At 43.9% G+C, this 14,021-nt stretch overlaps 1 protein-coding gene across 1 annotated transcript; it reads left to right on the top strand.

Annotated features, from left to right (window-relative positions):
- NDUFB2 (NADH:ubiquinone oxidoreductase subunit B2) lies at window positions 3,749-10,699 on the top strand. The gene is made up of 3 exons (XM_018046860.1): window positions 3,749-3,924; window positions 7,041-7,185; window positions 8,437-10,699. The coding sequence occupies exons 1-3, from the start codon at window positions 3,818-3,820 to the stop codon at window positions 8,509-8,511; spliced, it is 327 nt and encodes a 108-aa protein (XP_017902349.1). The 5' UTR covers window positions 3,749-3,817; the 3' UTR covers window positions 8,512-10,699.

Genomic DNA, 14,021 nt, shown 5'->3' with positions numbered 1-14,021 from the left:
TGCAGTACTGGAGACCCTGGTTCAATCCCTGGATCAGGAAGATCCCCTGAAGAAGGGCATGACAGCCCACTCCAGTATTCTTGCCTGGGAAACCCCATGGACAGAGGAGCCTTGGGAGGCTATAGTCCATGGTGTCACAGAGAGCTGGACATGACCGAGTGGCTAATACTTTCACATCCTGTTAACCAGGACTTGAAATTTGCAGTAGCACCCAGCGACACTCCAGCAGTGAAGGAAAACAAGGGTGGCCATTGCCTGGCCCTCTGCACTGGGCCAGCGCACAGGCCATTCTCTCCAAGCTGCTCTGACACATGGCTGGCCCGCATGGACTTAGAGCATCCCAGGGTCAGTTTGTAGAGTGGATATTAATAAAGCTTAATTTCTTAATTTTGTTTAAAAGTAATGTTTTTTCTAGCATCCCAGTGGATTCTCCTGCTTGTTTTGGAGACAGTGAGTGGAAAGTCAAGCCTTCCTGCTCTCTGAGTCCTGCTTTGACCGCAGGACTAGATTCTCCCATTCTTTCCTTCTTAAGGATAAAGTTCCTGTCTTTTAGGGAACAACTGAGAACAGAAGTTATCTTTAGATGTTGGACAGAGATTCCCTTGGTGCAGTTTTTTTTTTTTAGAGGGGTGGAGATGTTATTGGCACTTCCCAAGTCTTGAGGGTAGGGCATTTGAGTCAGGCAGTGAGGGCTTGGGGGCTCCAGGTAACCCTGTTCAGCTCCCTCCTCATGGGCAAACCAGCCAGACATTCAGCCCTTTGTGCCGGGCAAGAGACGGAGGCACCAACACAGAGCAATATCTCCCTGAGTGAACACCAGCACCTCTGAACCTTTCTTGAAAGCCAGTGGATTCCATCAACTTACTGCGATAATCATCAGTTATCTCTCACTGCATACACACTACCCACAAATATAGCAGTTTAATACCTGGTAGTCTCTGCAGGTCAGAAATGTAGGTGAAGCTTGGCAGGTCCTCTGCTCAGTCTTGCACGGCTACAAGCCTCTTGGGGCTCCACTGGGGCAGGTCTGAATTCAGGCTTACTCACGTTCCTTGTGGGCTGCTGGACCGAGGGCCTCAGTAGCTCAGGAGCCTTTACAGCAGCAACAGAAAATGAACACAGGCTGAACTGAAGAGAAAAAATGGTTATTAATGACTGTGCTTTAATACAGGTAATTGGCTGATTTTTAAAATAAGCATCTTAAAAAGGCTAAACTTGATTTATACATTCATCTTCATAAGGAGAAAACATTACTTCTTGGGTGTAAGTAAATAAAGGGGCAGTGGGGTGTCACTTGGAAGGGAGATCCCAGTTTAATCCCTCCAAAGTAGAAAGAACAAGGTTCATTTCTGTGTTAAAACTGCTGGAAAGATAAGTTCCTTTCTTCTTTTGGAGACTTAGAGGGAAAGGGCGATCAAGCAACCTTTAAACGTAGAAAATTAGGGAATTCCGTGGCAGTCAGTGGTTAAGACTCAGTGCTTTCACTGCCATGGTCCATGTTCAATCCCTGGTTGCAAAAGTGAGATTCCAAGAGACACGCGTGCAGCCTAAATAAAGAACAAAAGTAGAAAATTAAATAAACATGAAGCCTTGTGAACAAGTTTTGTTTTGTTTTGTTTTGTTTTTTCCTTCCTCATTCCCCTGCAGTGTGCTTTTCTGAGAATCAAAAAGAGGGCCATTGTGCAACCTGCAAAAGGCAGTCAGGGATATTTGCCCTTGGAATTTTTAGAACATGTCCACAACACAAACATGCGTTGCTGTTACACAAAATAGTGTACTGATTGGGACCCTAAACTTTTCATAGTAAAAAATCAGAATTAGTAATGCAAAACATTAGAGCTAAGGACCCCACAAATGGTCTATAGAACAATATTGTTTTAAATACAAGCCAGCATTAAAGTTAAAAGCTTTTATTTTGTAATTGAGCAAGAAAGATGGGGGGCGGTAAGTGAATTTTAGTTTACCTGAAGAGCTTTTGCAGCCAGGAAAATATTGAGAAAGTAATAAAAAATTGCTGAGTACATGCTGTGGGCCAGGTACTCTCTTGAATGGTTGATGAAGGGTACTGAGACCTGGAGAAGTGACTTGTCCAAATGGACAGAGCTAACCGTTGGTGGAGCTGAGGCTGAACTCCAGATCTTCAGACTATCAAGTTCTATGGAGCGTTTTTGTTTAAGCTGGCTTTTTGTTTGTTTGTTTTTTGTGGCCTAGGAATCACAGCATTGTTCTTTCCTAGGAGCAAGGCAGGCAGCTCATAATATGGGCAGAGAGCTCTCTTTGGAAGGATGGAAGACCCTGCTCTCCCCATTCATGAACATCTCTTAATGGTTTGTGCATGTACTAGGAAGGGTAAATAGTGAATGGTAGTCCCAGAGAAAGCCACACTATTGCGTATCAGCTGGAAAGTCAACTTGCACCCAGAAAACAGTACATTCTTTCCTACAGTTTATATACTTAAAAGTTAGGACAGGAAAAGGCAGGGGTGGGGAGGGATAGCAGGTGGATTTGGGGAGGGGCATGAGTTCTACAGGGCCAGAGGGTCAATCAGTAAGTTCTCCAGAAAGGTGTGTTGTTTGTTTGCTAAGTCGTGTCCAACTCTTTGCGACCTCTTGGACTGCAGCACTCCAGGCTTCCCTGTCCTTCACTGTCTCCCAGAGGAAGCCTTTCTCCAGGGAGAGAGGTTCCTAGCTACTGGGCACTTGGAGGCCCATATCTTGCCACAGGAGTGTCAGTTATATTCAATACACTCAAATCCCTAAATTCAGGTCTGTGTTTCTCTCCATAAATTTCCAATTTTTCATGCTTATCACTCAGTGTGAAGTCTTCAGTGCTTGGCAGGTGATCCATTTCAAATCGAAATCTCCAAGGTGTGAGGCTGGCAGGTTAAGTTTATAAAAATCGAGAATTCTTAGGAAAACTATAACCCATAAGTTGGGACACTAAGAATTTGGGAGCTGGGGTTTTCAAGGCTGGAGAAAAGGGTTCTTCAGCTCCCCAAAGTTTGGGAAATTTGGAGTTCATCCAGGACTTAATATAAGGCAATATTAAGAGACAAACGCCAAGAATCCAGGGCTGGCTCAGGATCCAGGGATCGGGAGCGCCGTGTATATTGGGGGCTTGCTAAAATGCAGATTCCTTGGCCCTATCCAGCCATAATAGCTGGGGTCGGACTCCTCGGGATTCTGATACCTCCAGTCCAGCTGCTGACATTTGAGAACTACGGGCTGCGGGTTGGTTATCAAGCTCAGGTTTGCAAAACAGCCATATAACGATGAAGGCTTTAAAGAAATCGTGGAGCCTTTTCAGGGGAGGAATACAATGGACTAACTTGGATCTGGCAGCCTAGGAGGGTCTGGAAGGGTAGTTAATTCGGGAGGAGCAGGCAGGGGGGCGGGTCCGGGTGGGTTAACAGCGCCTAGATCAGCACCCGTAGCAAAGAGCGAGCTATGTCAGCGTTAAGTTCCTCAGTGTCCAGTAACAAACAGGAGCTCCAGGAGCCGAGCGCCGAGGTGCGGCACGCCCATCCGCGGGCTCCACCAGGGCCGTCTACACCCCTGACCTTTCGTCAGGGCGCCACCAGGCCCACAAAGCGAGACCCGGTCTGGTGTCTCCAAGCGAACCGCGCGCTAAGGCGGCGGCCACGGACGCCCTCACCTCAGGGAAGTGACCGCTACGCTCCTTCGGGGCGGTAACTACTGCTGCCCCGCCCTCCCTACGTCACAGGACGGGGGCGAGCCGACGCTGTGACGTCACCGGGCGGGTGCCAGCGGAAGTGACGTGTAGCGGCGGAGCGGCCTGGGTAACGGCCGGACGAACGATGGCTGGCATGTCGGCTCTGAAGCGACTGGCGCCTTTCGCTCACGTTGGAGGCCACCTCTTCAGAGGCCGCTGCGCGCGGGCGGTTGGAGCCGGTGGCGTCCGTCGGTGAGTATTGCCTAGGGTTGGGGCTTCGCCCGCTTTAGCGGAAGGCACTAGCCTTCGGGACGCCCTCACCTTGACGCCGAGCAGCAGGGGCCGGTCCTGGTCTGCGGCGGCCTCCACCCCTGAGGCGTGCTGGGACTTGTAGTCTGACGGCGCGACGCCGGGGCCGGGGGAGCCGGTAGAGGTGTGTATCTGACGGTCCCGGCCCCAGAGGGAGGCTGCCCCCGGGAAACTGCCCAGTTGAACGTGGAGACAGTTGGAGCTGATCTGGAAGCAAGGGCAGGAGCTGAGGAGGCGAGGGCGCCAGGCAGAGGAAATCACCTGTACAGGGTAGTTTGAAGCTTCAAGCTCGAGGCGAGGTGAGGCGGGAGACCTCGGGTCGTAGGGAAAGAATGATAGATGCTCCTTATGCGTGGCTGTGCCCTAGCTTCCCTGGTGGCTCAGACAGTAAAGGATCTGCCCGCAGTGCAGGAGACCCGAGTTCGATCCCTGGATCAAGATTTCCCCGGAGAAGGGAATGGCAACCTACTCTAGTATTCTTGCCTGGAGAATCCTCTGAACAGAGAAGCCTGGCGGGCTACTCTCCATGGGGGTCACAGAGAGTCGGACACGACTGACCGACTAAAACAGAGGGGCCTGCCTGAGAGATTTCCAACAGAGGCGCTGATCGGTCGTTTTAATCAGATATCACGTGGCCACTTTTTAATTCTAAAAAGTTACTGTGGTTGGAGAGTGGAGAATTAGCGCTCCAAGGCACGAGAGTGGAGTGGGAAAGGATGGGAAGAGAGCCAAAAGTGGATGCTTGGGCAATGTCGGAAGTTTTCTTTTTAAAAATATTTTATAGAACAGTTTTCTGTTCCCCCGCCCCCCAAAAAAAATTGAGAGGAAGGTACAGAGATTTCCCATAAACCCCCCCAAGCCACACATGCATAGCTTGCTTCATTATCAGCATCCCGCCACCGGAGGGTACGTTTGTTACAGTTGATGAGCCTATGTTGACAGATTATTGTCACCCAAAGCCGTTAGTATCCTTTAGAGTTTACCTTTGCAACACCAGAATTTAAGAGAGTGAGCAAAAGCAGAATCACCCATGATGTAGTGGGAGAAGCCCACTGGAGAGCCCAGTGCTGATGCCAAGGGAGGGCAGGTCTACCAAAAGCAAGCTGGGAGTGCAGAGAGATTAAGAGCGGGACTGAAAACAGTACACTGGATTTTTCCAGGTGATGTTCCAGGTCTCTCTGACCACAGTCCACACTTTACCAAGAGGCACTGCAAAATAGTGGTTAAAAGCAGGATTCTGCCCCCAGACTGTTCAGATCTCACCTCTGCCACGCTCTTGCTGTGATCTTGGAAAAGTTTCATGATCTCTTAAGAATTGAGTTTTCTCACAGGTTTAATTGGGGTAATAATGTTGACTCCCAGGGAAGTAAACGAGTAACAAATCTCTGAAGTGTTGTTACCAGAGTTGCTGGTGCTCAGTAAAGACCATACAAGTATTGTATAAATAGCTGTTGTTATTAGGGAACTGAGACCCAGCTAAATGAAACGATTGACTTGCTTAAAGCCACGTGTCTGTTATGAATATGGAACTGGGACAGATGTAGGATGGAGAGAAGGAAAAGGCATGTGTGACCTGAGAAGGACAGAGATCGAGAGCCACTAACAATAGCCTTTGAGCCTGCATGGGAAGACGAGGGGGTGTTCCTCTTCGCTGCGGTCTTGGTACTTCCATAACAAGATTTTAATGATTTATTAAAAGTTAAAAAAAAATTAATCCGCTGTCGTAGTTTCTATTTGGAGGGATGTTCAGGCCTATCTAGTTTGCCTTACATACTTACATGAATACACACATGCATGTAGAAAGAATACACTTCTTATACCACCCAGAGCTAATTGCTATTAATATTTTATATAGACTCTTTCAAATAAAAGTGTTGGATAGATATTTACATAAATAGGGAATTAATGTCGTTTGTGGGCAGTATTTAAGAGCTTGGGCTTTGTCACCAAACAATAATACTCCAGTGTCCTCATTTGTAAACATTGATAATCATAGATCTATCTCTTCAGGTTGTTTTGAAAATTAAATGATAATATATAAAGTGCTTGGTGTGGTGTCTGACAGGTGATAAGACACTCTGTAAATAGAAACTAGTAATAATCTTTTAGAGTAGAAGAGAATAAAAAGGGTACTAGGTAATATGTATTAAGAAACATGGAAGTGTTAATGTTCACAAAACTAGTGCATTTTGAAGTAATTTTACTGAAGTTTTTGTACAGATACTCATTTCTGTGTCAAACAAAAGGGAACATTGTTTTATAAGCGGATTCTTACCTGGAATGAAATTTGTGAACACATTTTATATAGAAACTCTTTGAAATTCTATATCCATTTCTATGTAATAGTATATGTATAGCTGCTGAAAAGGACTTGAAAGTAGCCCCATTAAGTACAACTTACATTATTTACATTAGATTCAAGCCATAATAATTATAATCCAACAAAATAAAATGAGTAGAGCCCTATGGATGCTATCCCACACCTTGTCAGCAGTATCTAAATGAAAAAACAAGAACCAGAAACACTTGTTCAAACTTAACTGTTTAAGTCTTTTTGCTTTGTTCAGTGCTGTTGGCTTATTAAAAAGGATCTAAGTTCTCTTTTCCATAAAGTGGTCTTTTAATAAAGATTGTATTACTAATACAGCGGAGGACATAATTTGTCTTTGAAACAGATGGCTCTCCAGAACAAAATTAATTTGCTGATTTGTTTCTCTGGATAAGCTAGTGACCTACTGCAGATTCATGATCCCTTAACCACTGTGGGGGGGCCAGTACCCTGCTAATCAGCACATTCGTATCTGGTGTAAAATGTGTGGATATTCACTGAATGAACATCATAATTAGCCTCTCGTCAGTTCAGGCCAGTTTTTGCCGCTGCACACGTTTACAGCACGCTTATGGAAGTGGAGTATTTTGAGGGACCATGGAGCATTATCCTTCTGGTTTTTTTTTTTTGCAGAGGATGAGTGAAAGGTTTAGTTTCTGGCTGTAACTCATAGAGTTTTGGATGAGCTCAAAGACAGCAAGCTGCTTCACATGTCTGTTTTGTCATGTAGGGCTGGTGGAGGTGCGCACATTGAGCCGCGGTACAGACAGTTCCCGCAGCTGACCAGATCCCAGGTGATCCAGGCCGAGTTCTTCAGTGCGACCATGTGGTTCTGGATTCTCTGGCGCTTCTGGCACGACTCAGATGCTGTGCTGGTAAGTGCAGGAGAGTAGTCCCTGTCCTTTGGGTGTGGGAAGGGAAGATCTGTTAACAGCTTAGATTGTTTTCTGTTTATAGCCTGTTTTTCTATCTGGAGGTATGTTGTCCTTATGTGTATGCAGGAATCCTTTTATTTTAGGAAACATTATCATCTCTGACCTTTTCCACCCAGGGATGTACACGTAGATGCTGCGTGTTTTACGGTTGCCAGTTGGTGGCTGTATCTGGAAGAGAGACTACAGAAGCTAATTCCCTTACCTTCCAAGCTGGGTAGGGGGTCATCAGCAGGTTAAGTTTCATCCTTAAATGCCTTTAAATGATACATGCCATCTAGTCTGTCTAGAGGCCCAAGGCAGCCAGGTTAAGTGGAATGGATGTGAGCTAATTTGTCTGAAGCAGGGAAATTAATTACTGGTGACTTTCTAACATGTAACTGGCCTCAAATGAGCTTTTAATCACATTTGCACAGATGCCATTCTCTAGCAAACTACAGTTTTAGGCCATTGAAATCCATGCTTATTGATCCAGAATCCTTTGAATTTCAGTAAATTTAGTTTATTTTTTTTAAGGATAGGGAAATTAAACTTACACTGTGAGTTCTAGAAGCATCAGGTTGATTCATGTCCCACTTCTCTTAGAATTTCTGTGCCCTTGTCCCCCAGAAAGAAGCCTCCTGGTGTCTGTGAACTGGCAGCACACAGACACCTTTGTCTCACTGTGGGTCAGCTGTCGGATCTGTGTGTGGCTGTCTGGCAGGAGACGACAGCATGCCCTAGGTCAGGATCAAAGCGGAATGAGTCCACCCGAGGCTCCCAGGTCTCCCAGCAGGAATGACAGGACAGTTTGAGACACTATGTTTTGTCAGGGATTCAAGACAACACTGTTGTCAAGGGATTCACAATTCAGGGATTGTTGTGACATGGGGTGTCTTTGAAATCTGTTGTCTCCGTTCCCCCTCCCTTCCATCCAAAACTCATACTCAAATGCCGGCTCAGGTGGAAGCTCCAAAATGGCCAAACTTCTCATATTCAGGCCACGGCGCATTCTGAACAGATTGAAGAATAGTTGGACCATCAGATGGTTGAAGTGCAATAGAATTTGCTCTTGGGGTATATAAAGGATTGTTTATTTAAATCAGTTTCCCCCCAAGATTTATTTTAAAATTTAATCAACTGTATGGAGTATAGATTATTAATAGTTTTGTGAAGTATAGATTCTTGAACTTTTTTTTAATTGGTTGTCCTTAGGGTCACTTTCCTTATCCTGACCCTTCCCAGTGGACGGATGAGGAATTGGGTATCCCTCCGGATGATGAAGACTGAAAACGGAGGCTCAGCTCTTGCCAAATGGGTGCACCCCATGTTTCTTGTTATGTTTAACATTTGTCTGTAAACATGTTTTGACTTTGCACCTATGATGGTTCCAAAGAAACAGTGCATTTTATAACAGCATAAAGAATAATTAACACATCATGTCTAATTTCTGCTTTTCCTGTTTCCACATTTGCTGTCATTCTGCCCCTTCTTCCCCTTATACACTTTTAGTCTCATCTTCCTTTTCCTTTTATGTTTTAAAAAATTACTTTTTCTTAAGCTTTGTTACAGTATAGGATCCCATTTGTCTGTCTATTGATCAAAGACTTTAAGCACCAGCTCTGCTGGGCAAGATAGATAGGGAGCTTGTTTGTAGTTGCAAAAATAATTCTAATGAAAAATTTGAGCATATGGGAATGTTACATATTGGAATTGTGTGGAAATTAACTCTTTCAACAGTAAAAGGTTATGGCCCTTTCATTTTGCAGATCAGGAGGTTTTTCTTTCAAAAGGAAGATACTGGGAGGAATTCTTTTCCTCACAAATCCTTCAGGGATTAAGACATTGTCATTTAAAATGTTTTTAAATTAATCACTGCATGGATAATAGATGTAAAATAAAGCCCAGACTCTTAAAGCTTTTAAAAGAAAGCACAGGAGACTATCTTAATAATCTTAAGGCAGACAAAAAACTTTTGGAGAAGAAACAAAAGTACTGATTAAACAATAAATTTTATTTAGCCTCATCAAAAATTTCTGCTATCAAAAGATACCATTAAGGACTGAAATATATAAGCCACTAATTTGGGAAAAATATAGCATCTGTATCCAACAAAGGGCTTGTATCTGGTGTATGTAAAGAACCCCTGTAATCATAAATTAGATTGAACAATCCAACTGAAAAATGGCCAAAAGCCTTGAGCAGATACTTCACAAACGAAGATACATGAATGGCCAATGATCACATGAAAAAGGCTCTTAATGTCATTAATCACCAGGGAAATATACATTAAAGCTACAGTAAGATATCTTTTATACTTACTAGGATGGCTAAAATAGGACTGACAACTTTTAACTGTTAGTGACAGTTTGGAGCAACTAGCAACATTTGCTAGTAAGAGTGTAAAACAGTACAGTGATTTTGTAGAATTGTTTGGCAGCTTCTAATGAAGTTAAACATGTGTATCCTAGGATTCAGCAACTGTATTCCTAGGATTTACTCAACAGAAATGAAAACTATATTTCCATAAAAGACATGTACAAAATTTTGCATAATATCTCCAAATTAGACCTAATTGTACATCAATGAGAGAATGGATAAACATATTACAGTATGTTCATTCAACCGAATAATAATTCAGCAATTAAAAACAAGCTATAAGACACGATCATTTAGATGAATCTGAGTCATCATATTAAGCAAAAGGAGTGAACGTCACTTAAAAGTACATAATGAATAATTCCATTCATATGAAGTCTACAAACTGGTGAAACTGTAGAGGTAGGGTGGGTATATACAGTTGTCAAAATTCATTGAATTAAACCCTTAGTATCTGCATATTTTTAATTACACCTCCATAAAAATGTAAAAAACATAAAAACCATTGCACATTAATAATTGCCATCATTCAAAACACCTTGGAAATTGTTTTAAAGAATAGGAAGCATTAAGTCACAGTTAAGTGTTCCTGTTAAATCAGACTACTAGTATTGCTGTTATTTTAATTAGAAGTAGTTTACTGACATAAAAATTACAGCAGTTTTGAGTATGTGGGGGTGGGGGGTGGGGACAAACAGTTAAGCTGTTGTACAGCTTGTTTTGTGTCTCTGGCTTTGCTATGGACCAGGCAGAGGTCCCCGTCCTCACCAGGCCTCTTTGTTTCTCTGGGGTTAATAGGTCTGCAGCGCTAGCCTCTCCTGTGTTCTCATATATTTTCCAATATTCCTGCACACAGTCATTAACATTTTAATGATTAGACTGTAAGCCTGTTGAGAAAGCAAGGTGATTTCACTCCTCTGCAAGGCCACTCAAATGATTGATGCTCAGTAAATGCTTGAATAATTGAATGGACAAGAGCGATGGATTTGAAGCTTTCCAACTTTTGTTTCCCTGCAGGAGCCAGGTGAGAATTTCAAGAAATTAAGGACATCATATTGTATATTAAAGTTGTAAATTAAAGTGTGTTGGTCAAGAATGAGGAACTGAGTTATGGATATTTCTGATGATGATTTCCTGTGAACTGAACTGCTGTGCCATCTGCTTATAGCCCTTTTGGTGGATCTTCTTGGGTACCCCATGGTATAGGTGATCAGTGAGGATCAAGGTTCAAAGAAATGAAGTAACCTTACTTAGGGTCACACACTGCTGAGTGAATGACATTAGGTCTGACCCCATGCTTAACAGCAGTGCCATAATGTCTACCTGCTTAGCTGTCTTAGTCACACGTACATTGACAGTTTGTGAAGATCTTGCCATTTCTCTACCGCTAGTGTTTTCTTGCCCAAAGTATACAGAGATTAGAGGTCAGTGCAGTCCATCTCATGTTTATGTATCTCTTGTGTTGAGTCACCATTTGTGGAACTCTTTAAGACATGTTTCCATCTAGGAATTCTTAGGGCCAGAAGAATGTGAGATAAGGGTGAAATAGGATAATGCAGTTTTTCAAGAGTTTCAAAGTACTTTTCAACTTTCTGTAGTATAGTTCTGAGAGGAGGTAGGACAGAATTTTCTCTACAGATAAAAAATGTGCACTAGAGTAGCTTAAGGACTTGCCCAGAAGCATAGCTGTTCACATTTTTATGTTTTTGACTATCTAGGTGTTGGGACTGCCATGCTAAGCAAGACAGATGAGAACTCAGACTTTGGCAAGGACAGACAAGTAGAGGGTTGCTGTGAAGGCATTTACACTGGGTGCTGGGTGGGTCCATGCTGATCCTTTTTGGTGGACAGAAGGCATCTGAGCTGAAACCTGACACGGAGCAGAAACCAGCCATGTGGGGTCTGAAGGAAGAGTGCCCCAGGGACAAGAAAGCGAGGACCAAGGTCTAGGGGTGGGACCAGGGTCACCATGCCTAAGGGACAGAAAGTCCACTGGGCTTCCAGCAGGGGAGGAGAGGGTGGGACTAATGAGGCCAGGCAGTGGGAAAGTTGCTCACAAGTTTTAAGCAGGGGATGGTCCAATTTGAGTTCCTAGTTCCAATTTCACTCGCCCTTTGGTTCTCCCCAGTGGTCAGAATGGGCACAATGGCAGCAAAAGCAGAAGCAAGTCAAACAGTTTTTCACCCTCCCCACTGTTGGCTCCAGCAGTCCTGAGCCTGGTGCACAGGTGTTGGACACTCCTGGTTTTGTGTTTACTCACCTGTGTAGGAGTGTGCTGTCTTACCTGATAAATATTCATGGTCTTTAAAAGACCATCAGATTCCTGTGTACTTCTTAGGTCTCAGTTTTTGTTGTTTTCCATTGTTGCTTCTCCCCCCATCAATAGAGTTGTTTGGGAAAGACTACAGTCTTTAACAGTGAACTCAAGTAGGATAACCCCATTAGCTTTTTTCCTGAGAAATCAATTAGAATTGCTTGACTTGAATTAAAAGATTACTTAAACTAGCCATCTTTTAAAATCGGCCAATGTGGCCTCCATATGCTGAATCCTTTTTCTGTACCTGGGCTGTGAAATCAGTTTGTGCTGATGCAAAAATTGTCCCAGCCAGCCTACTCTCAAAGGAACAAACCTCTTACTCTCATAATTCTTTCCATTTTAGAGATGAGTAAGTTGAACTTCCCTGTGGCTCAGCTGGTAAAGAATCTGCCTGCAATGAGGGAGACCTGGGTTCGATCCCTGGGTTGGGAAGATCCCCTGGAGAAGGGAAAGGCTACCCACTCCAGTAGTCTGGCCTGGGGAATTTCATGGACTGTATAGTCCACGGGGTCGCAAAGGATCAGACACGACTGAGTGACTTGCACATCCAACTTTAACTTCTAGGTTGAACTGTTAGGTAACTTCTCCAAGTTCCAACAGTTAAAGAGAACTAAGGTTGAAATCCTGGTTGTTTGGCTGTAGGTCTGAGTGAGGTAGATAGGAGTAAAGCTTTGTGATCAAGACCTACCTACTCTTAAGTCATTTTATGTCGTGACCTAGAGTGTGTCTGTATGTGTATACATACATATATAATAGAAAAGTTTTACACAAACTTCCCTGTTACATTTTCTTTTTTATTCTATTCTACATTTAAACAAATGGTTGATTTGATTGAGACTGATTTTACTACCCACTAATGGGTTTCAGTCTGCAGTTTGGAAAACTGACACATTGAAGAACTCAGGCCCTGGAGCCAGACTTGCTGGGTCTGACTCCTAGCTCTGGTCACTTATTTATGGAATGCCTGCTGGGAGTTTGGGCAGATTACTTGTTTGAACTTTGCCTCAATGCCCTCATTTGTAAAATGGATTAAGTAGATTCAATGAATTTGCACATAAGCCCTCAGAACTACATTTGGGAGGAAGGAAATACCCTAAATGGAAGCAACTGTTATTTCCAAACCATTAAGTTTATAGTGGCCCTTGAATCCTAGTTTGATTTTTATAAATAAGCCTCCACATGGAGACAAACTGTAAACATTTCAGCAGATGCAGAGCCACCCCCCTCCTCTGCCTAAAGCAAGACAGACATTTAGGATGGCCTTTTCTTCCTAGTGACTGGCTAAAAGAACAAAGTTAGTTTTAGGCTGTGGTCTGGTAGATGGAGAGATGTACCTTCATAAATGGAAAGGTAGGCAGTGAAAGAATTGAGGGCAACAGAAGATATCAAGTGTCAAAACTGAACACACGTGTGAGTTTACCCAGTTTCCTATGGAAATTTGAGTGTAAATAACACAACTGATAACCTAATAAAGTTGGGAGGCGCGGAGGTACTGTGGAAGGAATGCTTGTTGTGCGTCTTCTGGAAACTACAGATGTCCTCTTGGTCCCACCTGCCTCTGGAACTAGTCTGTGGAAGAGGCAGACCCCGGTGCCTGTTGCCACCATCTCCTCGGGAGCCTCAGAGGACAGCAGGGCATGGTGGAGGAGACGGGAGCTGTTTGAGCTGGTACTGGCCTGCCTCAGTACCTGCCTTTACCTTCTATCTCCTGCAGGAGCAGTGAGCTTGTTGACTGGAGAAGACAGAAGAGCAAGTGGAATATGCAAGCGGCACAATCTCCGTTTCTAGCTACAAATTCAGTATCATGGAGCCAACACCAATTTTTATATCCAAGTTTTGCTATAGCCATCACAACCGCATAGTGTGCACGTGTGCTACGTTGCTTCAGTCGTGGCCGACTTTGCGACCCTATAGACCGTAGCCTGCCAGGCTCCTCTGTCCATGGGATGCTCCAGGCAAGCATACTGGAGTGGGTTGCCATTTCATTCACCAGGGGATCTTCCCCACTGAGGGATCGAACCGGCGTCTCTTCAGTATCCTGCATTGGCAGGCAGGTTCTTTACCACTAGCGCCACCTGGGAAGCAAGTATATAGTAATGATCTT

Source organism: Capra hircus, chromosome 4, assembly GCF_001704415.2.
Source record: "Capra hircus breed San Clemente chromosome 4, ASM170441v1, whole genome shotgun sequence".
NCBI classification, from domain to species: Eukaryota; Metazoa; Chordata; class Mammalia; order Artiodactyla; family Bovidae; genus Capra; species Capra hircus.
This window is presented reverse-complemented; position numbering and strand designations above follow the sequence as displayed.

Bases quoted from the DNA above. Each gene is read 5' to 3' on its own strand.
- NDUFB2 (XM_018046860.1), top strand. From the start codon at position 3,818: ATGGCTGGCATGTCGGCTCTGAAGCGACTGGCGCCTTTCGCTCACGTT. The intron at 3,925-7,040 runs GTGAGTATTGCC...TTTGTCATGTAG, and splicing joins GGAGCCGGTGGCGTCCGTCG to GGCTGGTGGAGGTGCGCACA. The intron at 7,186-8,436 runs GTAAGTGCAGGA...GGTTGTCCTTAG, and splicing joins ACGACTCAGATGCTGTGCTG to GGTCACTTTCCTTATCCTGA.